The sequence below is a fragment of the Lathyrus oleraceus genome, chromosome 5 (genome assembly GCF_024323335.1).
Source record: "Lathyrus oleraceus cultivar Zhongwan6 chromosome 5, CAAS_Psat_ZW6_1.0, whole genome shotgun sequence".
In the NCBI taxonomy this organism is placed as follows: domain Eukaryota; kingdom Viridiplantae; phylum Streptophyta; class Magnoliopsida; order Fabales; family Fabaceae; genus Lathyrus; species Lathyrus oleraceus.
In genome coordinates this window covers 174,760,609-174,786,840 of record NC_066583.1, presented here as the reverse complement: position 1 = coordinate 174,786,840, position 26,232 = coordinate 174,760,609, and the positions used below count along the sequence as shown (strand labels likewise).

General features: G+C 35.2%; 1 protein-coding gene and 1 long non-coding RNA gene across 2 annotated transcripts; both read right to left on the bottom strand.

The window, feature by feature from the left end:
* Positions 1 to 13,619: 13,619 nt before the first annotated feature.
* LOC127087699 (uncharacterized) lies at positions 13,620 to 14,277 on the bottom strand. The gene is made up of 2 exons (XR_007790001.1): positions 14,059 to 14,277; positions 13,620 to 13,900 (listed from the first exon to the last, which is right to left on the bottom strand). It is a non-coding gene; the product is annotated as an uncharacterized LOC127087699 (long non-coding RNA).
* Positions 14,278 to 22,396: 8,119 nt separating this feature from the next.
* On the bottom strand, positions 22,397 to 23,173 carry LOC127087698 (uncharacterized). The gene has a single exon (XM_051028636.1). The coding sequence runs from the start codon at positions 23,044 to 23,046 to the stop codon at positions 22,609 to 22,611; it is 438 nt and encodes a 145-aa protein (XP_050884593.1). The 5' UTR covers positions 23,047 to 23,173; the 3' UTR covers positions 22,397 to 22,608.
* Between the last annotated feature and the right edge of the window lie 3,059 nt (positions 23,174 to 26,232).

Genomic DNA, 26,232 nt, shown 5'->3' with positions numbered 1-26,232 from the left:
CTCTAACCTGTTTGTTGAGTTTTGTTTTGTGAGGGCTCATATGACTCTTGCAGAGATGGTTTGCCTGGTATTCCACTTTATTTGTGGGATACCCCCTGGAGGTTCATTCCGATTACTTGTACTGACCCACTTTCTTTGATGATGTTAGCTTGGAAGGATCTCAGGGTTTATCGTTCCTTTAATTGTTGTTAGCTCGGATCTTCATCCGCGTGGTACTTTTATATTTTTCCCGCATTTTACTGCTTTCCTAGCTGGAAGACCTCGATAGGAGGCAATGTTTTTGTGTGTTTATTTTTTTTACAGGTTCCTTCGTCCAGGACTCCTTTTTGCATGAGCATCCCAAACCCTAACCCTTCATTGATTTTTCTTCTCCTAAACACACGTTTACTCCTTCTACTACAGGCGAGTAAGTCTCCAAAGGTTGAGCATCCGGTAGATTGCGTAGTAACGTCGTTCGTCCAAAACCCAATCCATAACCCCGTAGTTAGCCGAACTACGGCTTGCTCTGATTCTCATTCCAGATGAGATACGTAGGCATAAGACGCGATGTCTTAGCGAGCACATCCCTAACCCATAGGTCAGCCGAGCTACGAAGACTCTGATTCTCATATTCAGATGAGATACATATGCAGTGGATGCGACATCCGCGCAAGTCATTTTCTTTTGACCCCTTTTTTTTAGTAAATAACACAGGATAAACTCATACCCTTTAGACAAGAACTACAAAAGTGGATCCCGTAGAGTACTACGGATGCGTAGGGGTGCTAATGAAGGTGAGAAAAACAAGAAAGGGGGGGTTTGAATTGTTTGGAAAAATAAGCGCTTTTTCAAAATGAAAACCACACAATGATTTTATACTGGTTCGCTTATAACACAAAGCTACTCCAGTCCACCCGGCCAAGGTGATTTCGCCTTCAACAAGGACTTAATCCACTAATCTTGAAAGATTACAAACAACGTCTAAGAGAAAGATCTCTTAGTCCTCTCAAGTATACAGACTTCACAGAGTCACTTGAGGAAATAAACAAACAATAGATAAAAGATTTATGTAATCTAGAGTGCTTCTAAGAAAGCAAATATTACAGTATTAAGAACAAGAGTTTTTCATGTTATAAGCAAAAGCTTCGTGAAGATCTTTAGAGAGCAAGAGTGTTTTTCTTGAGCGTTGATGTTTTAGTATAATTTTGGCTTATTGGCTTGCTTATTCTTCAAAGTTGATTGCAGCCCATTTTATATATCAGTTGAAGTAGTAGTTGAAACTGGTGGATATTAAAATGAATTTACGCCATCACTTAAATAGCTTCTGCAGGATAACTTTCTCTCCTTGAAATGACTACTTACCACAAGTAGTATCTTCTTTATTGAAATTGGAGATTAACGTCTCTTTCTTAATTAGGAAAACCATTTGCAAATCTTTACTTGACTTTAACGTTACTCTTTCATGATTAGCAATTCCATGCTCAGAGTATTTGTGTTTCTGGAGAATCTTGGAATCTTGCTTCTGATGTTAATCTCTTGTGAGTTCAGATAGTTTCTTCAGATAGCGCTGATAACTTCTGGAAGTTAGAGATAGCGTTGTTCAGAGTCAGAACATCTAGAGCTTACTTCTTGTTCAGATGCTTCTGATACTTTGCTGTTTTGCTCAGAGTTAGACTTTCTTGAACGTGTTTCCACTTCAGATGCTTCTGATCATATGATAATATGCTTCTGATCTGGTTCTATATCTGATGACATCATCAGATTTCTTCCTTCTTTCTTTAGAACCCTGCACACTTAGAAACTTTTCGTTAGGGTGCCATTTTTGGTTTCATCCTTTGTTATCATCAAAATCAAGGAATCTGTTGTAGAACAATTTTTGTTCTTACAATCTCCCCCTTTTTGATGATGACAAAACAAACTTAATTAGCAGATGAAACATGAATAATATCAGATCAGATAGACAGAAGCTCCCCTTGAGATAGTGCTAGGGAGTTCAGAAGTTCTTACCAGAGCTTCCAAGCAATGAGGTTTCTGAAACTTTCTGCAATTTCTTAAGTCCAAGTTAGATAATTTTATTTTTAAGAAAAATATGTTGCAGAGTGTTTAAGGTATTAGACAATATTTTCATCAGAGCTATTAATGACTTCTCCCCCTTTTTGTCAGAATCAAAAAGACATAGCAAAAATAAATAAATTAAGAGAAAAACTTGTATTCAGATAAAAGCACAAAGGCAACAAGAACAAGAAGACATCAGAAAGCAAAAACAAAACAACAGGCAAATAAAATATCCTAAGTGTCTAGGGGTTCGGAGGCGGAGGCATTCTCTGAAGCAACATAGCAAGCATGTTCTGGATGTTGTCGTTGACAGTATCTTGCTTGTCCATTCTGGCCTGGAGTTCATTCTGATCTTGCTTAAGTTCTTTCAGAGTCTGAAGAACCATAGGGATAACAGAAGAGGACTCCCCCAGAGTCAGAGCCTGCTGTGCTTCAGCAGCAGCCTGCGCTACAGCTTCAGCAGCAGCTTGCGCTTCAGCATCTGCCAGAGCCTTAACTTCAGCTTCCTTTAACCTTAGGATTTCAGCTTCCCTTGCTCTTTCTTCTTCCAGCCTTCTAGCCTCTTCTTCAGCTTCTCGTGCTAATCTCTCTTCCTCGAGCCGTCTGGCTTCTTCAGCAGCTTCTCTGGCAAGTCTTTCCTGGAGTCTTGCCTCAGCATCTCTGATGTAGCCATTTCTGACTTGTTCAGAGATGTTCTTCAGTCTAAAAACCTCAGAGGTCATCCAGCCAATGACTCTGTTCCAGTGTGTCCTTACAGAGTCAGGATCATCACTAACTTCAGAGTAAGTGGTCAGAGACTTGACCTTTTGTACTGAAGCCCCTGCTACCAGCATGATGGCTTCCTCAAGGGTAGGTACAGAAAGGTTTGGTTCAGAGGTTTGGGGTGAAGATGTTGGAGGGCTGAGATTTAATGTGAGAGGTTCAGATTCTGCTTCAGGTTCAGATCTTTGGGGTGAAGCGTAAAGAGGGTTTAAGTCTAAAGGTTCAGTTTCAGTTTCTGATTCAGGTGCAGCAGAGGTGTTTGGTGGGTTGATATCAGAGGTGGGAAGGTCAGAGGGTTGGTCTTCAGAAGGTTGGTTTTCAGAAGGGATGGTGGTTGTTTGTTGTGGTGGTGAAGTTATTTCAGGTTCTGTTGGTTGTTGTGAAGCGAGGTTTATAGCATAAATTTGGGCTAGGGTTGGAGAGTTAGGGTCTGAGAATTCTGGGTCAGAAGAAATGTTGAGGTATGGTGGTGATTCTGGGGCTGTGGAAGAAGAAGAAGAGGAAGTGCTTTGGTTTATTTGTTCAGGTTCAGAAGGAGGTATGAATGTACGGGCGATATTTAAAACTGGTGAAGGCTGAGAGGTTCTGATGGTTGAAGGTGGGATTTCAGAGGTTGTATAAATTGGTGGTGTTGGGAGAGGATTAGAGGAAACCATCGGAGGTACAGAGGAAATAGGAGGAACAGACATACCAGTAGAGATTTTCAGAGGAGCTGGAGATCTGCTTCCAGAAGATTCTCCAATTCTGGCCTTCTTTGCCTGTGATGCAATCTTCTTCTCAGAGAGACCTCTCTTGTATCTGACGAAGTCTTCTTCTGAATCCAGACAATCGTCGAGGCTGAAGTCAGATATGTCAACACCTTCATCCAGCAGACGCTGAAGATAGATAGCAACCGCATCTCTGGGTTCATTTTTGAAGAACCTTGCAAGGCCATGGGGTAGCTTCCTCTGATCTTTCAAGGCATCCCAGGATGTATCCATAGTGGGTCTGACTTGAATCTTCTTGATTATTCCCATACTTTTGAGATTTCTGGCGTTCAGAGGTTTCCCAGTATCTATTGCCAGATCATCCATCAGTTTGGTCTTTTCCAGATGATCTACCAGTCCGTTCTCGATGAAAACATCAGATAGCAATCTTCCCAGAGGGATGTAGGATCTGGGCTTCATGTTATTTCTGGTTTCCTTGACAGAATCTCTGAGGTATCTGAAAAGGAGAGCAGGGAGGCAGATCTTCACACCCTTCTGAATGCAATACAGAATGCATTTCTGATCTGCATTGATGTAGTCAGAGGAGTTAGAGGCTGGACGGTGGTGAATAGTTCCCAGAATGATCTTCAGCCACACTCTGAGGTTCTGATGCAGCTCCTTGTTCTTTGAAGGATTTCCTTCAGTGTTGGGTTTGAAGATTGTTGGATTGATTACATCAGTAATGCGCTTTGACCTAGGAGGGATGTTGTAGATCCTTTTTCCTCCATCTCTCTCCATGTTCAGTAAAGAGGCAATTGACCCTTCAGTAATTACAATCTTTACCCCCAGAACATAGGAGACGATGAAATGGTCATCTGCATCTGCAAATCTCCAGAACTCCTTGATGAGAAGTGGGTAAGCAGGACCATAAAGCCTTTGGAAGTAGTTTTCCCACCCTTGTTTACGAAGTTCTTCAGTAAGATCAACGCCATTTCTCTTCAAGTTGTCGAAATCTACTAGCGTTTCACACAACACGTCCAGTCCTTCAAAAGGGGTTGATAGGTTAATATGGCGTTCACGGTCAAGAACATGGGGTTCTTTGTAAACAGGGGTGATGGTGACGCCTGTAACCGTTGGAGTTGGAATGCTTGAAGTTTGAGCAGTTGAGCTTGATTCCATTTGTTGAGAGAAGTTAAACACTTCTTGTTGTTGAGCGTCCATGGTGAAGAAGAAGATGAAGATTGATGAAGATGAAGAGCTTTCAGAGAATGCTTCAGAGAGGTTTAGGGTTTTAGAGTGAGTGAGAGTGATAAGTGTGTGAAATGTGAGAAAAGTGTTTAAATACTCTAAGTAAAACACATGCAAAACGACACATTAAATTGCGTTAGTACAAAGCTCAAGATTGCACGCCTGGGGGAAAAATGATTACAGCTAATTAATGAATGTCTAATCCCAACAGTACGCACACTGCTCAAGGAGATTTCAAACGTCTGTCCTTTGAATTTCTTTTGACAGCTGTCTAGAAGTTCTAGGGTTAGACACTTAGTGCTCCACGTGTTGATGTATCTGATCTTCAGGAATACCAAAAGATTGATTCCGGGAGATTTCTAACTCAGATATCTTCTTAACTGGTAGAAGTATCAGAGTCAGAGGCAGAAGTACATTTGTTTTTATATCAGAGTCTCATTTTACATTTTCAGAGCCATACTTCATTCAGGGCAATTTTTAATGTTCAGATTTTCTAAGATGAAAAGAAATCTATCTTCAGCTAGAGGCTTAGTAAAGATATCTGCCCATTGATGTTCTGTATCAATGAACTTCAATGTTACTATCCCTTTCTGAACATAGTCTCTGATAAAATGATGTTTTATTTCAATGTGTTTGGCTCTGGAATGTAGAATGGGATTCTTACTTAAACAAATAGCAGCAGTATTATCACAAAAGATAGGAATGTTACTCTCAAAGATTTGCAGATCTTCTAACTGATGCTTCATCCAGAGCATCTGAGTTGTGCACAGTGATGCTGAGATATATTCTGCTTCTGCAGTTGATAGAGCTATAGTTGACTGTCTTTTGCTAGCCCAGGAGATTAGATTGTTTCCCAGAAGCTGGCAATTTCCAGATGTGCTTTTTCGTTCTAGTCTATCTCCTGCATAATCTGCATCACAGTAACCAGAAAGTCTATACTCTGATGTTTTCTTATACATCAGGCCCAGGTTAGGAGTTCCCTTCAGATACTTAAGAATTCTCTTGACTGCTGTTAAATGAGATTCTCTAGGATCTGATTGGAATCTGGCACAGAGACAGACGCTAAAGAGAATATCAGGACGAGTAGCAGTCAGATAGAAAAGAGAGCCTATCATACCTCGATAGAGCTTCTGACAAACCTTGTTGCTTACCTCTTCCTTTTCAAGAATGCAAGTTGGGTGCATGGGAGTTTTTGCAGAGTTGCATTCAGTCATGTCAAACTTCTTCAGAACGTCTTTAATGTACTTGCTTTGATGAACGTACGTGACTTCTGGAGTTTGATTAATTTGAATTCCCAGAAAGAACTTTAGTTCTTGCATTAAACTCATTTCAAATTCTGCCTGCATTAACTTAGAAAATTCTTGGCAAACAGAGATATTAGCAGAACCAAAAATAATATCATCAACGTAAATCTGGCATATCATGAGATCATTATTAAGGTTTTTACAGAAGAGTGTAGAATCAACTTTCCCTCTGATAAAATTTTGTTCCAGAAGAAAATTGCTTAATCGTTCATACCAAGCTCTGGGAGCTTGTTTAAGTCCATATAAGGATTTCTTAAGTTTAAAAACATGTTCTTGAAAATTTGAATTTTTAAAACCTGGAGGTTGGTTGACATACACTTCTTCTGAAATATAACCATTAAGGAATGCACTCTTGACATCCATTTGGTATAATTTGATAGAGTGATTAATAGCAAAAGATACAAGAAGACGAATAGATTCTAACCTCGCGACTGGAGCAAAGGTTTCATTATAGTCAATACCTTCTTGTGGACTGTAACCTTGAGCTACCAGTCGAGCCTTGTTTCTGACGACTTCTCCTTTCTCGTTCAGCTTGTTTCTGAAAACCCATCTGGTTCCAATGACATGAGTGCCTCTGGGTTTAGGAACGAGATCCCAGACATCATTCTTTGAGAATTGATCTAATTCTTCTTGCATAGCTGCCACCCAGTCGTTATCCTGAAGTGCTTCATCACAAGACGTAGGCTCAATCAGAGACACTAGTCCCAGAGGAGTATCTTCAGAAGTCCTGAAGGTAGATCTGGTTCTGACAGGTTCGTCCTTGTTTCCCAGAATCAAATCTTCAGATACATTGATACGACTTTTAACTTTCTTTGGGATTTCTGGAGATTTAATTTCTTCGAAGTTCTGAGTGACAGTTGCTTCTGGAGTTTTATCAGATTCTACAAGAGTGATTTCCAAATCTGCAAACTTTTCAACTAGCTTTGACTTTTCAGGGTCAAGCTTATCATCAAATCTGACATGAATTGATTCTTCTACAATTTTGGTTTCTGTGTTGTATACTCTGTAGCCTTTAGAGCGTTCTGAGTATCCTAACATAATACCTTTCTGTGCTTTGGAATCAAACTTGTTCAGATGTTCTTTAGTATTTAATATAAAGCAAGAACATCCAAAAGGATGAAAATATGAAATGTTTGGTTTTCTTCCTTTACACAGTTCATAGGGAGTCTTTTCTAGAATAGGTCTTATAGAGATTCTATTCTGAATGTAACACGCTGTATTTACAACTTCTGCCCAAAAGTGCTTTGCTACATTAGTTTCATTGATCATGGTTCTGGCCATCTCTTGGAGTGTCCTATTCTTCCTCTCTACAACTCCATTTTGTTGTGGAGTTCTAGGGCAGGAGAAATCATGGGATATTCCATTAGAGTCAAATAATTCTTCAAAATCTTTGTTTTCAAATTCTCCACCATGATCACTTCTGACTCTAATAATTTTAAAGTCAAATTCTTTTTGCACTTTGGAACAGAAACTAGTGAATACAGAGTGAGACTCACTCTTGTGCTTTAGGAATTTTACCCATGTCCAGCGACTGTAATCATCAACAATGACTAGTCCATACTTTTTTCCATTAACTGATGCTGTTTTCACAGGACCAAATAAGTCAATGTGAAGAAGTTCCAGAGGCTTAGAGGTAGAAACAACATTTTTCTTTTTAAAAGATGTTTTTGAAAATTTTCCTTTCTGACAAGCTTCACACAGAGCATCTGAAGAAAACTTCAGTTTAGGTAGGCCTCTGACTAACTCGAGTTTAGTTAGCTGAGAAAGTTTCCTCATGCTAATGTGGCCCAAGCGTCTATGCCATACCCATTGCTCTTCGTGAACTGACATTAGACATTTAACATTTTGATCTTTTAAATCAGAAAGATTTATTTTGTAAATGTTGTTTTTCCTCTTGCCTGTGAAAAGGACAGAGCCATCGTTCTGATTAATGGCTTTACATGTTTTTTGATTGAAGATTACATCATAACCGTTATCACTTAATTGACTTATGGATAACAAGTTATGCATTAATCCTTCTACATAAAGGACATCAGATATAGAGGGAAGAGTACCATTACCAATAGTTCCGGAGCCTCTGATCCTTCCTTTCTGATCTCCTCCGAAGCCTACAAATCCAGCGTCTTTAAGTTCCAGACTTTGGAACATAGACTTTCTTCCCGTCATGTGTCGTGAGCATCCAGAGTCCAGGTACCATGACTGGTGTCTGAACTTTGCTGCATAGGATATCTGCAACATACACAATCTTATCTTTTGGTACCCAGAATCTCTTGGGTCCTTTCAGATTAGTTTTCCCAGAGTTTCTTATAACTTTGGGTTTTCTAGCATTTTTAAATTTTTGTTCTTGTGTGTGTGTGTAATGATATGAAAAGGGAGATTTAAGTTGGTTACTGGTAGAAGTTTTATCTTCCTTAGGATCATACCCAATTCCCTTTTTATTGTTCTGACTGACTCCATAAATCATGGATGCCATAATACTCCTATCTATCCCATTTTTCAGAAATTCTTGAAAGGCTTCTTCGTATTTATAGATTATTTTATTTGAAGTTTGTGGTACTTGAGACAACACTTCTTCTAATTCTAAGCTTTTTCTTTTTGCTCCATCTTTTTCTAATGTTAATAATCTGATTGTATCTTCTTGTGCTAGAATTGTCATCTCAAGTTCACTACATTCTTCAAATTTTGCTTTAAGACAACCTTTTATGTTTTTAAACTTTTGTTTTAATTTATGATATGAGCTAAGAGTTTCTGACAAGCATGATTCTAGATCAGATCGAGAAAGTTCAGAAAATACCTCTTCAGATTCTTCATCTGAGCTACTCCTGGATGTGGTAGCCATAAGTGCCACGTTGGCCTGTTCATCAGAGTCAGATTCTGATGATCCAGATTCACTATCATCCCAGGTAGCCATCAGTCCTTTCTTTGTCCTGAAGGTATTTTTCTTGAAGCTTTCTTTTCTAGAGTTGTCCTTCTTTAGCTTGGGGCATTCATTTCTGTAATGACCTGTTTCTTTACATTCATAACAGGTAATATCTTTGTTAGCTTTACCTTTTGAAGTTGACTCTGATCGACCCCCTCTGGGTCTTGGTCTTCTGAAGTTGTTGTTCCTCTTTTTCCAGAGTCGCTTAACTCTTCTGGTTAGTAGGGACAACTCTTCATCATCATCAGAGTCTTCTGGTTCAGAGTCGTCAGTATCTTCAGTTTCTGCCTGGAGAGCTTTGGTTCTGTCAGGTTTCCGTCTTTCAGATCTGGACTTTAGCGCTACGGACTTGTTCTTTTTCTGAGGCTCATCTTCCTCTAGTTCTATCTCATGGCTTCTGAGAGAACTGACAAGTTCTTTAAGGCTGATATTGTTCAGATCCTTTGACAGCTTCAGAGAAGTAACCATAGGTCTCCATTTCTTTGGCAGACTTCTGACTATCTTCTTAACATGATCTGCAGTTGTGTATCCTTTGTCTAGCACCTTGAGACCTGCAATAAGAGTTTGGAATCTAGAAAACATAGCCTCTATAGCTTCGTCATCTTCCATTTTGAAGGCTTCATATTTCTGGATAAGCGCCAGAGCCTTCGTCTCTTTGACTTGGGAGTTTCCTTCATGAGTCATCTTCAGAGAGTCAAGTATATCTTTGGCTGTCTCTCTGTTGGTGATCTTTTCATATTCGTTGTATGATATAGCATTTAGAAGTATTGTTCTGGCCTTGTGGTGATTTTTGAAGATATGTTTCTGATCTTCTGACATCTTATTTCTGGGAACTTCAGCTCCATTTTCTGAGACTGGAGGTGTGTATCCATCTGTGACAATGTCCCAGAGGTCAGCGTCATAACCAAGAAAGAAACTTTCGATTCTATCTTTCCAGTAATCAAATTTCTCTCCATCAAAAACAGGAGGCTTAGCATTGTAACTATCTCTTTCATTTGAGTGGGCCATGGTTTTTCTCGTACTGGATCTCTCTACACTGTTAAGTGTTTGATTAGAAAATCAATAACAGAGCCGGAGCTCTGATACCAATTGAAGGTGAGAAAAACAAGAAAGGGGGGGTTTGAATTGTTTGGAAAAATAAGCGCTTTTTCAAAATGAAAATCACACAATGATTTTATACTGGTTCGCTTATAACACAAAGCTACTCCAGTCCACCCGGCCAAGGTGATTTCGCCTTCAACAAGGACTTAATCCACTAATCTTGAAAGATTACAAACAACGTCTAAGAGAAAGATCTCTTAGTCCTCTCAAGTATACAGACTTCACAGAGTCACTTGAGGAAATAAACAAACAATAGATAAAAGATTCATGTAATCTAGAGTGCTTCTAAGAAAGCAAATATTACAGTATTAAGAACAAGAGTTTTTCATGTTATAAGCAAAAGCTTCGTGAAGATCTTTAGAGAGCAAGAGTGTTTTTCTTGAGCGTTGATGTTTCAGTATAATTTTGGCTTATTGGCTTGCTTATTCTTCAAAGTTGATTGCAGCCCATTTTATATATCAGTTGAAGTAGTAGTTGAAACTGGTGGATATTAAAATGAATTTACGCCATCACTTAAATAGCTTCTGCAGGATAACTTTCTCTCCTTGAAATGACTACTTACCACAAGTAGTATCTTCTTTATTGAAATTGGAGATTAACGTCTCTTTCTTAATTAGGAAAACCATTTGCAAATCTTTACTTGACTTTAACGTTACTCTTTCATGATTAACAATTCCATGCTCAGAGTATTTGTGTTTCTGGAGAATCTTGGAATCTTGCTTCTGATGTTAATCTCTTGTGAGTTCAGATAGTTTCTTCAGATAGCGCTGATAACTTCTGGAAGTTAGAGATAGCGTTGTTCAGAGTCAGAACATCTAGAGCTTACTTCTTGTTCAGATGCTTCTGATACTTTGCTGTTTTGCTCAGAGTTAGACTTTCTTGAACGTGTTTCCACTTCAGATGCTTCTGATCATATGATAATATGCTTTTGATCTGGTTCTGTATCTGATGACATCATCAGATTTCTTCCTTCTTTCTTTAGAACCCTGCACACTTAGAAACTTTTCGTTAGGGTGCCATTTTTGGTTTCATCCTTTGTTATCATCAAAATCAAGGAATCTGTTGTAGAACAATTTTTGTTCTTACAGCTAATACCTTCCCTTCGCATAACCGACTCCCGAACCCAAGATTTGGTTGCGAGACCTTGTCTTTTCCTTTCCTCTTTTCAGGTTTACTTCGAGTGTTTCCTTTCCCTCCTTTGGGATAACTCTTTTCAGGTTTACTTCGAGCATTTCCTTTCCCTCCTTTGGGATAAATAACGCACGATGGAGACTCTCCTGTCATTTTCTTTCGCCGGTTGTTTTTTTGCACACTGTATTTTTCAGGTTGCGACACCTGGTTGGATGTGTTGTGGAGGAATCTGAAAGTTGATAGGGGGACCCATGTATTCATTTTCTGCCCCAATTGGTAATTCACCAGCCATAGGTAAAAAATTCTATTGAGTTTGATCTTGAGGAGCTTCATTATTGTCGAGATCAATCACCAGTGGAGAAAAATTAGGAGGAATTCCCCAAGGATGAGTGACAATATTTCCATTAACCTAAGGCTAAGGCCCTGGATGATTAAGAACGAAAGATCCATCATTGACAATTTGTGGAGTAAAGTTATATGGCATCCCCCAGGGATGGACAATGGCATTTCTACTAGGCCCAGGCCGAGATCCGAGCTGGTTAAGTACATGCTCAACGGTCGCTTCAGTTTCAGTAGCAGTTGGAGTGTTATCCTTCTGAGTACGAAGGAGTTCAAGAATCATATCCATCTTTCCTTGGACCTGATCCAAGTTTTCCTTGTAAGTATTGTTCTTTTGTTCAATTTCTGCCATTATCTTTTGATGATTAGCTCGAGTAAGATATTTTCCTCGGAGAGTCGTTGTTTTTTCTAGATGGTGCAAAAGAGATGAAATGAGAATCTTGGTTTTAGAATGAGATGCACAAATATATGAATGTATGGAATAATGTTTTCATTTCCAGGAAATGACATGCATATGCTAAATTAGTTTTTGATGATGATATGATGTCATGATATGCAACATCATAGGTTCAAAGGTTCGACATATTCTAGATAAATTGCATATGATTCTCAAGGTATGGGTTCAAAGGTTTGGCGTATTCATGATTCTCAAGGTAGGTAGGAGTTTTAGGTTTTCTGCAAAAAAAAACCCATATCCCTCTCACAGGTAGGTTCTAGTCTTGAAAAAAGTGGTTCTTAAAAATGTCTCCTAAAGTCATAGATTCAATTGAAAATACCTTGTCGTAGCTTGTCTTTGAAAGACCAGACAGATGACAACAAGTTGTACGCTGTTTACAATAATATATTTGCACTTTTACTGTTACTAATATTTCCTAACACTTGTGCTACACTGATTCTAATATTTTATCTGAACCATTTACAAGCATGGATTCTCTCTCACTCTCCATGCATCTCCAACATTAATATTTTATACTCAATAATTCACTTTTATTTTTATTTTGATAGTATTTGTATTATGATTTGTAATTTGTCAACAATAATGTTTGATTATGTATTATGAAATGATTCTAATATATGACATTTTAATTGAATTACATCGGTGTATGATTTAATTGATAACAAAATTATTTTCATAGTATACTTGGTATAAATGGTCTATAATATAAGATTTCTTAAAATATATTAAATTTTTAACAAATTTATTGCCTAAGGTTTATTATGGATGTATATATTCGTATTACTCCTTGACATATAAAATAAACACACTATCATGAACTTAAATTGTGTTCATAATTATTACGGAAGTGTGTGTTCGTAGTTATTACGGAAGTGCACGTACAAACTCACACTTCCATAAGTCATGAAAATACATTTCTAAACTATTTTTTTTTTATAAAATGGTATGGATGACTCACTTACGAATGAATATGATATATTTTGAATGCGTATGAAAATATATTTTCTTATGACGTTCATTATCGGATCTCATTAATGTGACTCTTTGCCACTAAGAATGAGAAGAATAACCCTTTTTTAGAATTACTCACCCATTCAACAAGATGGTACGAAATTGGCCCCTAGTATGGCCAAATTTGCTATTAAAAATGAAGAGAGGGTAGGGTGTGTATAGAAGACATTTCTATATTTTAAATTTATCTCTATGTAAGGCCCTTTAATTGGTTATGATTTGTATTTAGTTTACTGATATTATAAACCAGTTTGTTTGTTTCATTTTTTAAAAATAATTTTTATAAAAAATTTAAATGAAAAATTATTTTTAAAATAACTTATGGATATCAAAAAATTAAAAAAATAAATTAAATTTAAAACTAGGTTGAATAAATTTTATACAAATTTAAGTTTTTGGGTGTGAAAATTACTCTTTAAAACTAATTTGATTATGTAAAATTTTTGATAATAAATATTTAAGTATTTGGGTGTGAAAATTACTTTTTTTCATTTATAAAAAAATGAATTTAAAATAACATTTATTTTTAAAAATATGTATTTCATAATAATCATATTAAAATTACAATAAAACAAAACTTTTTTTGTAAAATGTAACACAAACTACTCTAAATATACATTCCAAGCTTCCACCAAGCAAATAAAGTTTTGTCGCATATTAGCATGTTTACATTTTCCCAATCTCATTCCATATTCATATATTTGGTTGAGTTATTTTAGAGGACAAATTAAGAAGTGATATTAGATTATATGATTGCGTTGAAATTGGAGAAACCAAATTATTTCGAAATAAAATAGAAAAAATTATAAATATATGATAAGCTATATTCCAAGTAGTCATGGATATCCTCCACCACCTGGATATTCCTTGTAAACAGGCACAGCCTCCTCCTCTAAAACTTTTCGCCCTGCACCATATATAATTTATCAAAATTAATCATACATATTTAAAACCAATTTTGAGTGTCTCAAAACGTGTAAGAAGATTAAGAACAAAACATAATTTATAGAAATCTACAATAATCCGGGTATGATATAGTTCTCAAAGTTTTAAACAGAAACATACCATGTTTGAAACTGGATTGAGCGTCAATAACCATCATAGATGAGATGAGTAATAAAAGTATTGCTAAAAGAGAAACAAATGACTTCAATTTGTAGACAAGTTCCATTTTTCTAACAAAAATATTTTATATAAATTGCAAGTTTGGAATGGGAAGTACATATATGACTTGAAGGATATGTATATTTATAGAGAAAACATTGATGTTTAGAAGCGTTATAATTCTGTTGTTGACTAATTCTTCCTCAAATGCATTACTGACTAATTCTTGTGCATTACATTTAATTAATAGTGACGAAAGTAATTAAATAATTAATTGAGCAGTTAGTCAAATCAAATTAATTAAAATTTCTAAATATTCCAACAGGTACAACCAGTTTGTCAAAGCATACATGTTGTAAAACTAAGGAACTAATTAATGTCGGTTGATGGTGATTTGTGTTTTTTTTTTCAAAGGAGATGATTTTAGCCTAAAAGAGTAAACAATACGATGGTTGATGGTTTATTGCATATTATCACACTTTAAATTTAAATTGAAAAGGTCAATACAAAGGGTTGGTTGGACAACGAGTCGGGCTTGACGGGTTCGAAAATTTTACTTCATACCCCTACGTTTAGTCTCATACCCCTACGTTTAGTCTCATACACCAATAATTTTTTAAAAATACCAATTTTATTCTTAATTGGTTTTAATCAATTTACTATTTCATTTTTACCATTCAGTTGATACTTCCGAAAATTACACATTCCACCCTCGCACCGGAACTCCTGAAAAAAGACTTTCGATATGTATTTTTTTCAAACCGAAAGACTAAACGAAAGACATCTGAAACACTGCAATCATTAAACCGGAAGACTTCAACAAAGAATTCCGGTTCTTTAATAAAAAAGAAACGTTCCAGAACACTTATTGAAAGAGTTCTGGTAAACAAAGTGACACATACCGGAACTCTTTGTTGAAATCTTCCGGTATTGTTTTTATGTATTCCGAAACTCTTCTTTGAAGACTTCCGGTTTACAGTTTTTTTTTATTTTTTTTTGGATTTTTTTTTAAATTTTTTTTTATTGTGCGGGAATGGAAAATCTTCCCCAAATATGTGTAGATATTTCTGATGCGTTTTTAACGACTAAAAGATTTGGTACACGAGAAGAGGTGATCAGATGGATTAAAGAGGTTGGAATCGATAATAAAGTAACTGTTATTATCACTCGTTCAGATACGGAAACAGGCAAGAGAGGGAGAAGTAACAAATTAATATTTGGTTGTGATAAATGTGAGAAACACAAGAATACTGATAGTGGAACCCAAAGTGCGTCCAAGAAATGTGGATGCCCATTTAAAAGCAGGTCGACTCCGACGAAAGATGGGTCTGGTTGGAAGATTGATGTAAAATATGGGTTACATAATCATGGTTTACCTGATAGATTAGAAGGTCATTCCTTTATTGGTAGGTTGACCACAGATGAGAAACAACATGTCGCTGATTTGACAAAGAGACATGTACCACCTAGACACATATTGTTTTCCTTGCAAGACCGAGATCCTGAGAATGTCACTCGGATTACGCAAGTATACAAGCATAAGAGTGTGACACAAAAAGAGATAAGAGGTCCTAGAAGTGAGATACAACATTTGTTTAAGCTTATTGAGGATGCAGACTATGTGTATTGGAGTAGAAAAAAGGATGACTCGGAAGTTATGAGAGAGATATTTTGGACCCATCCTGATTCAGTTAAGTTGTTGAATATTTTTCCTATTGTGTTAGTTATGGATAGTACTCACCAACATCAACAAATATGCTCTGGTTGCATATGCTCAGCTAGAAGCATCTATATGTTGTACGAATAAATCATATAATCACTCCAATTTATAATATGAACCCCTGCAACTACGAACATGTGATTGTGCCTCACCATGTGACACTCCTAAGTAGTCAACAACAAGTTCAACAACAATCTCTTATGTGACATCCTGAGGACTCCAGAAGACACCCCTGATGGGCAAGTGAAGCAGACATGAGACGTCATCCAAAGTAATGTTCATTTCACCAAACAACATGTGAAATGAAGATGTCTCTAGATGCCATCTTTCCACAAATGCAGATACCATATTTGTGTTTATCTTGTTCAGACTAATTCTCTAAAGTGAAGATAACCCAGATCTAGATACCCAACTCTCCACTTGTTGTGAAAGAGCTAGTGGAACCCTCGATGTCAGCTTTAGTCCGTGTCCAGCAACCTTTAACTCTTTCTTCGGACTTCTTTCCTGAAAACAATTAAAACACATATTAGGAAACACAATATAAAATATTCAAATATTATTCATTTTCAAATATATCCAGTTTATTTACCTCACAAAATCATAAATGGCGAGCAACATGGTGCTCGTACTTTACCAAAAGAGACGTATCGTATGACCCTCCTGGATATCCAGCCGGCTCTGCTGCAGATGAAGATGCGCCCCCGCCTAAACTGCGGTCTGGAATCCTACCATCTGCACCTCGTCTTCGAACCACTACAAAAAAAAATATTATAACAAAATAATTAAAAATACAAAAAAATGCACCGAAACACTTCTTAAAAGAGTTCCGGTGTGAAAAAAAAATAAGTTTGACTACCGAAAGACTTCTTAAAAGAGTTTCGGTTTAGTTCATTCAAACCGGAAGTCTTTAAGAAAGAGTTCTGGTACATACACTTACAAACCGAAAGACTTTCTTAAAGAGTTCTGGTTCAATGCCCAAAAATGCAACGAACCGGAAGTCTTTGAAGAAGTGTTCTGGTATACATTTTGTGAACCGGAAGACTTACTCTCAGTGTTCCGGTTTACAATGCCAAAAAATGTCAAAAAATTCTCCTCCAGAAGTCTTCAAGCGCAAATGAAAAAAAATTCATTTCTGAAAAATATACCCTATTTATATGAGGGTATTTTGGTCAAAAAAAATTTTTTTGTAGGGATATGGGTACAATTGTAGGGGTACGAGATAAAGTTTTCCCAAAACAATCATCCAATTCAAATCCGAGTAGTTCTTACATATTCATTTTCGTCCAAATTATAATTCGATTTGCAAATATTTTACATAAGACCAAATATACAAGTTTGACAATTATATATAACTAGATTGAGACCCGCGCGATGCGCGACTGTAAATTAATTTTTATTTATTTTGTATTGAGTTTTATATATATATATATATATATTAAGAATTTTAATTTTGTAAATATGAACAACAAATTTATATTATAATATTTTATTATAAATAAGTGAGACAATAATATGAATTAATTACGAATAAAAGAAATGTATGTTTGTAACTTGAGAATGACATACAAGATTTTATTTTACCAATTGAAATAATTTTTTGTGGAATATATACTTTAACATTAAAAGTATTTTTCAAGTCGTTCTTTTGTTGATATGATTTTAAGAAAACAAAAAATATTTTAAAGTGTGTGGATCTGAACATCTCTTTTATTATTTTTTTAAATATATTTAGTTGGCGTAATAATAAATTTACTGTGAGTAAATTAGTACGATATTTTTTTAAATAAAAAAAGTTAATAATCAAATATTAGGTAATTGTATTTTTGCATTTGTTTGGATTCGAACCCATTAACTTTTATAGAGAGAAACAATATGTTTTGACTTTTTAAAGATTGAGGATGAATTTTGAGAGATAGCACATAGGAAAATAAATGATATGGTATACATGTAGATGAAATATAACAAAATAGTTTAATGCATTGGATTTAATATATACAAATAGATGATTTAATACATAAACTATACAACTTTGACCATTATATATTCTGATTTATTACATAAATTAATCAACACATAGGCTCAAATTTGTTCTATAGCCTAATCATCACAAGTTGTCACATTTACTACATTATCACAATGACTACACATACCATATTTTTAAAGAGCCTCCTTGTGTCAATGACCATCAACATTTTGATATCAACACCAATAGAGAGAGCTTTAGGTTCCCTATAAGTGAAAATAAGTATAATCACCAACATTTTGGTTTCATTGACCGTCAACAATTCTGTTACACAAATCCAGTATATGACATTTGGTAACATATTGCACTACAGAAAAATAGATGCTAAAGTATGAGTTACATCACATGTAAGTTATAATGTAATATTTTTTTGTAGTATTGATTGGGCATTAGGCTAACCCAAAAATTCATTCTCTTAACACAAAACTATATATGTCTTTTCTGCAGCAAAACAGTTTAGGACAATGTGACCGAATCAATGATTTTGTTTATATAAATATTCACACTAAGGGGCCTATTTAAAAGCATGCTATAGAGAAACTAAATTGTGTTAAGGCCATTAACATCAATTCTAATCAAATTAGAGCATGATACTTGCTTAACTTCTAGTCGAGAATGCATACAACGAAGGAGCACACTATTTATCCACAGTAAAATAACAATAGAAAAATGAAGACGAAAAATAAATAAAGAAATGAAGACTTTAGTTGTATTGAAGTATAAGAGACCGGAAGACAATTGAATAAATTGTGCGTTTAAAAAGCATTATAGAGATTGTATTATATACAGAGAGATTACAACTAATTGTATGTTATAGTCGATATGAGACAAGTTTATTTATAAATATTCTTAACACTCCTCCTCAAGCTGGATTATATATGTCATATGAGTCGAGCTTGTTACAAATGTAATCCACTAGAGAATCCTCAAGAGACTTTGTAAACATATAAACTAATTGGTTTTTGAATTTTACAAAATATATATGGTGATTTCTCCTTATAGTATCTTGTCCCTTACATAATGACAACCTATTTCTATGTGTTTGGTTCGTTCATGGAAAACCATATTAGATGCAATGTGGAGTGCTGCTTGATTATCATATATGAGTTTTATGTTATGACGATCTCATATCCTAAGTAAAAATTTCAACCATGCAAGCTCCTTTGAGGCTGCTGTCATAACACAATATTCAATTTCAGCACTAGATAGTGCAACTGTACTTTGTTTGTTTCTTCTCCATGAGATCATATTACCTCAAATTAAAACACAGTATCCATACATGAATCTCATATCCAATGGTGATCCAGTCCAATCTTCATTTGAATAATAAATATTTTTAGAATCACCTTTATCTTCATATAATAGTCCTCTTCCTGGTGCATTCTTTATATATATCTAAGAATTAGAATGACTGCATCCGAATGACTATCACAAAGAGCGTTCAAAGGCTGGCTCATAATGCTCACCACAAATGTAATATTTGGTCTGGTGATTGTAAGATAGTCGAGTCTTCCCACAAACCGTCGATATCTTCCCAGGTCTTTCAATGACCCCCGGACCAAAAATAAGTTTGACGTTGGGATCCATAGGAGTATCAACAGGATGACAATCAAACATATCAGTTTCATTGAGAATGTCTAAGTTATACTTGCGCAGGTTGATTGCAATGTTGGATGAGGAATGAACAACTTAAATACCTAAGAAGTATCTGAGTGGATCCAAACCTTTTGTCTGAATTTTTTTGAAAAGATGAGTTTTGAGTCGCTGAATACCCTCAGTATCATCTCCAGTGATAACAATGTCATCAATATAGACCACAAGAAAGACGTGTTGTTGATGGAGGTATAAAGGAAGAAAACATAATGATCTACTTCACATCTAGTCATTCCAAACTGTATCAAGGCAGAGCTGAAGGGACCAAATCAAGCATGTGAGAATGTTTCATCCCATAAAGAGAACCACGGAGCCGACAAACAAGTCTAGAATTTTCAGAAATAGTAAAATTTGGCGGTTGATCCATATAAATTTCCTCCTCCAGTTCTCTGTGTAAAAAGGCATTTTTAATGTCCAATTTATGAAGCGACCAATGATGAATGACAATCATTGCAAGAAAGAGGTTGTCTGAACTAATCTTGGCCAACGGAGAAAAAGTGTCACAATAATCAAGATCAAATATCTATGTGTATCATTTGGCTACCAAACAGGCTTTGAAACAATCGATCCGGCCATTTGGTCCCACTTTCACTATATAAACCCATCGACATCCTAGTGTAGTTTTGAGTAGAGGCAAAGTAATAATGTCTCAAGTGTTATTTGAATACAATGCATCCGTTTCTTTCACCATCGTTTGACGACAATTAGGATCAGTCATAACTCCACATATAGACTTAGGAATAGACACAAAATCCATAGCAGAAACAAAAGAGACATAGGATGTAGATAGACGATCATAATTTAAAATACTAGCATATTTAAGATTAGGATGATGAGACCAAATACCTTTTTGTAATGCTATTGGAAACTCAGGTTTACGTAACATAATTGGAGGAGCAGTTGGAGCAGGAAATGATGTTCATGTTAGAACTAATAGAATTGAATATGTCCATGCATCATTGAAGTACTGATTGAGAAATAGTAAATGGATTTTGTATAAGAGTTGAGAATTTGTGAACCAACTCATTAAAAATCAATGTAAGAGATACATGACTTCAAAATACTAAATTTAACACCTTAAAATTAAATGTCTAGAATAATAAATTGAAGCATTAAGATCTTGGTACTAAATACATTAAAAAACTTTAAATTACAAAATAAACTTGTAAATAGTCGCAATCTATTATATCATGACTTCAAACAACTATTTGTTTTCCTTTCACTGTTATTAGATCATCCGAAAGAAAATAAAATAACATCAGGTGAAATAATAATCTCAAAAAATGTCTATCTAATAATCTCAATTCCCTTTATAAGGATAAACTATCGAGTCCATTATATTTAACTTAAACACCAACAAAATTGACTTATTCCTTAACAAGGTTTCCAGGATAATTCACACATCCAATAAATTATTACCATGATAACTCACATACCTCATACTCTATAGTGATGTCATGCATAACTCCAATATAATTCGCAAGGATGATGACCACACAGGCTCCCAGTTAGAGGTGAAAAACGGGCACGATCTGTTAGGCATGTCCATTTTGCCAGCATTTTAGTGCGGAGCGAGTCAAGGATTTAGCCCTTCACTTCTAATGTGTCTGTCTCGTCTCACACCGTTTTCTTTGCGTGCTTTTACAGGCGTAGGCATTTACATAAAATTTTATTTTTAATTATAAATAAATATTATTTAGAGATAAAATCCTAGATCACTTTACAATATTTAACTCAATTAGTGAATATCAATTAAATATTTAAATTATATTACTTTAAATTCAAATTTTCTTATTTTCAAATCTTTTAAAATCAATCATCTTTTCATCCAAGTCATTTACTTTCAATCAATTAATTGTTATCTTTTAGACTAAGTTCAACTTTAAAATCCAATTTAATTTTAAAAATGTTTCTAAAATTGTTCTTTGCACACATAAAGTAATTGCATAATTTGGTGGGACTGCTATAGTCGCATTCAGAGTTTTAAAAACTATTAGGGGGAATTAAAGTGGTGTATAGGCATGGCAACGGGGCGGGTCGGGGACGGTTTTTATCTCCTCCAAATCCAAACCCGAATCCCAAAACAATCCTCGTTCCCCGCCCCAAACCCAAACGGGGATGGAGAATCAAAACCCAAACCCGTCCCAAACGGGTTCGGGTTGGGTTCGGGTATCCCCGCCCCGCCACCATTCATTTAATGAAATCAATTTTTTTAATAGAAATATTTATTTTTTCCAAAATAAAATTACATTACAAATAATAAAATAAAACAATCTAAAAAAATTCATACATACATTTCAAATATTTTAAATTAAAATATCAAAACTTTAACCACATATTTAATATTCTAAATTATCAAAAAATAATAATAATGTACATAATAAAATAAACGGGGCGGGTTCGGGGGCGGGTTCGGGGTGGGTACTAGTGTCCCCATTACCCAACCCGTCCCCATATTTTATAATCGGGGAAAACCCAAACCCGAACCCAAACCCAGTCAAAGCGGATTTTCCCCGTCAACTTCGGGGCGGGTTCGGGTGGGTACCCACGGGTATGGGTTATGTTGCCATACCTAGTGGTGTATAAGATTTCTTATCGTAATCATAATATGAATTAATTATAATTTATTCTTTAATATAAAAATGATGAAAACAGGATTAATATCAATATCTACCAATATTATTCTGTCGTGACACGTTTTTTAAAAGAGTCATTGATTTTTTAGAGAAGTTTGACTTTTTCTACAATCACATGTAAAGTAAACCCAAACGGATGATTGTGATGTATTGACAGTGTAAATTTTTTTACACTGACAGTGCATAACAATTAATCTCTTTTTAAAATATGGGTCACACTTATAAAACATTATTTGTATTATGAAAAATCACACTAAAGAGTTTCATACTAAGTTATATGTCAGCCTTTACATTAATAATTATTCATTTCTTTCCAAGAGCCCTTAAGAAAAAAAAACCTTAACAACATCTACCATATCTTCCACAAAAAGAAAGAACAATAACACAACATGGAAGAAGAGAAACCAAAAGGTTGAAACACCTAGAAAATCCAAAAAGAAAATAAAAGAAGACATATATATATATATATAATATATATATTACTCATTTTCTTCAGGTATAGAGTCCAATATTGGCTTCCGAACATTTCTGATATGAACACCATCTTCTTTAACAACTGATAATAAATCTTGTAAAGATATTTGTTTATTCACTAACTGTTGAAGCTGTTGCTTTGTTATTAAAACTTTGATCCTCTTTATGCCAGCTTCTGGCTCTTCCTCTTTGTTATGAGGAAGCAAGTAGTACAATTTTCCACCCTTCAACTCATGATCTTGCGATAGAGTTTCTGTCGCGTTCTTTGAAACACCGATACCATAATTACCAGGAAAATTTGTCAAGATATCTTTGACATGAATCGGAGAACTAAACTCTAGTATTTTACCATCTTGTTTGGCTACTTTAACAAGTTTTTCCATGGTGGATGCTATGCAACATGGTTCTGAAATTGGTTTAGAAAGAGCTAGACAATTTCCCATTTTTGGTGAAACAGAAGCAACTATAGAGATGATGACAAAATGGAAGTAGTTTAATGTGTGTGAGAGAGAGAGGAAAGAGGAAAATGTAAGTTATGTGAGATTGAAGGGAAAGGAAGTGAGATATATAGTGATGACTAGTAGTGTGGTAGGTCTTTTTAAAAAATAGATGGGTTTGTTTTGTGTGGAGTAGAGTAGAAACATGTTTTACGGTTAAGTATTCAACTTGTGAATTGGAAAAGGATTAGAATAAGAAAGAATTTGGGTTTTCTAAACTTATAGTTACATTAGGAATGATTGTTAAGATTTAACTTTAATATTTTAAAATTAAAAATTTATTAAAATTTGAATGTGACTGTTATATTGTATATAATCAAACCAAATGAGAGAGTATCTTTGAGAATTGGAAATGAAATATTTGTCCATACGCATGCAATAAAAGGTCGGTTAAGTGGAAAGTGGCAAAGTTGCACTTCCTCATTTTGACTAGTATTTTTTAAGCACCTTTAGATCAATATGTTACTTATTCTTATAATAGGGTGGTACTGGGTATGCTGATAGCCTTTGCTTTTGAACTAGACCATCAATGTCCTAATTTGGTGGAGCAAAAAAATCTTCAACTTGAGAGAGAGAGAGACTTTTTGTTCCTTTTATATTCATCTATGAAATATCTTAAGACAACCCTAATTGTGAACCATTTATATTGCATTTTGTTTGTTTAATCTATTTCTATTTCATTAACCTTTTTTTTACCTCAAAGACAGTGATGTAACAAATCAAATTCATATATGATATGGTTTAGGTAGTGCAACTATACAAGGCTTAAAAGTTTGGTAGTAGGTTGCATTTTGATTAATTAGTTTTGTTTGTTTGAGATTTTAGATTTTAACATAATTTAACTACTAACTACTCATTTCATGACTAGTTTTAAATTGGTCATGTAACCATGACTAGTGAACATGTCACACTCTTTGAGTTGAGGTTGCTTCAATGTAAAGGGCTTTCTCTCAATCCTATGTTAATACTATTGTCATATATAAATAATCACAATTTGGGTATATAAAATTGTTATAGGTTTTGGTTACCAAGTATGCACTCTTAAAAACCAATAAACAAGTACATTTGCTTTGAGTGCTAGTAGGTATAACCTTGGCCCCCAACATAAGAATATGTCATTGTCACATTCGATTAAACATGAGTAGACAAAGATCTTCTAAATCCACAAAGGCCCTTTTGTTTAATTTAATTTATTTAGGACTTGCTTACCACATAGCTTCCTAATCAATGTTGAGGAATTCACTAGTGTTAAAAGTTCAAATTTCGATGGTGTTAAATTAAAGCAAAAGGTTATATAGTTAATGGATTATATGTTCAAAATTATCATTCCTATAAACTAGTTCTATATGTGTGTCTTTTTAATTGGATATTCACATTTCTTTAAAAAGAGATTCGAAATATTTCAAGAAATGTGGACAAAGTTAAACAGTTTCTACTTTAAATAAGAAATGGACGTGTCTCATCATTAAATAAGAAAGTTTGTCCCCTTGTATAGACAAAAAAAAAGTTAACTTTTTGTTGTAAGGGATTGTTTAGTAAAAAATATTAGAGACTAATTAGGGTAGATATTAGACAAAATAATAGATTCATTGTGATATATTTGTCTTTTCGAATTTCTATCCAAATATTTTTAATTTTTAAAAAATATCTCAAAATAATTTTATTTTCAAAAATATTTTTAAAGTACCCCACTTTTAAGAGGAGGCGCTGGATCAATTGACGCCAGCTCCTAAAATTAGAGAGGAAGCGCCTATTGGATTGGTTAGGGCACATGGGGCTGCCAATCCAATTGGCGCCCATGTGTTATTTTTGAGAGGAGGCGCCAATTGGTCTGGCGCCTCAGTGCAAAGTGCAATTTTTTTTGTTATAAATAGAGGTGTTGCGTGAATCATTTTTCCACATCTCATTTCATAATTTTGCACACATGTTTGGTGTTCGTCGTCGTTATGGAAAGGTGATTTATTCGAGAGACAAACCTCAGATGTTGATGCTCTTCTGGAACATCACTATTTTCGATCAACTGAAGAGGGAGTTGGTTCGTTGGTTAGATGAAAAAATACCAGAAGGGGAAAAAATTAGAAGTATTGAGAGACTCGACATTATATTTGATTGGGTGCGAATCAAAACTGATAAGGATGCTAGAGAAATGATGTTTGAACGAGATGACATTAGTTTGATTGTTGTAATCAGTTAGAAATATTCTGTGTTAAGTTTGCTTATGTTGTAGTGATGTTTGTTGTGAACCTTGTTGTAACAAAAAGTTAATGATATATAAAAATTAAAGGTTACAAAAATCCAATGTTACAAAAAGATTAGGATTATGACTCAGATGTTGCTCATCGATTGAGACAGCTGTTCTTATTGTGTCCTGATTGACGACATATACTACATAGTCTTATCATTTTATCTGTCGTATCCATTTCTGTTCTAATATGTGTGATGTTCGGCCGTCCTTTTTTCTTTCTACGCATCTCGTCATTTGTGCCAAACTTTGTCACCTTCATATGGAGGTCAGTATTCCTCCATTGATAGCACTGAGAAGCTTTTGTTATACACATTCATGACGGTAATGACCTTGTAAACATGAGACAAATGGTTGTAAGCGTCCTGGCGAGTATGTGCGAATGTCGCAATGACATGGGAACAAGGAATACAGAAGGCCCGGAACTTTCCACATTCGCACAAACTTCTGTTTAGTTTGACAGCATAGGATAAATTTGGTATACCCTCATTGTGGTCCATTGTTTCCTGTACGGTGAAATTTTGCCTATGACGGTCAAAGACTGTTACCGTGTGTGTGCTAGCTTTGATGCTCTCCTCTTTCATCACTTTCACGCAACACTCACTGAATATTTGCCCAAACATTAACACCGCACTCCATCTTTTACCTCTGTTTGCGAAGCTAGAAGTCAACCTATAATAGGTTGATCTGACCAAGGCGGTTATTGGAAGATTTCTAATGCCTTTGAATACGTCGTTCATGCATTCCACAAGGTTTGTTATCATGTGACCCCATCGACAGCCTCCGTCAAATGCCCTTGTCCACTGCTCTACTGGTATATTATCCAGCCATCTTCCTGCATCTTCATTAGACAGTCTAATTTCATCACGGTAATATTGAAATGACGGCTG

Coding starts and splice junctions, on each gene's coding strand:
- LOC127087698 (XM_051028636.1), bottom strand. CDS start 23,046: ATGGGAAATTGTCTAGCTCTTTCTAAACCAATTTCAGAACCATGTTGC.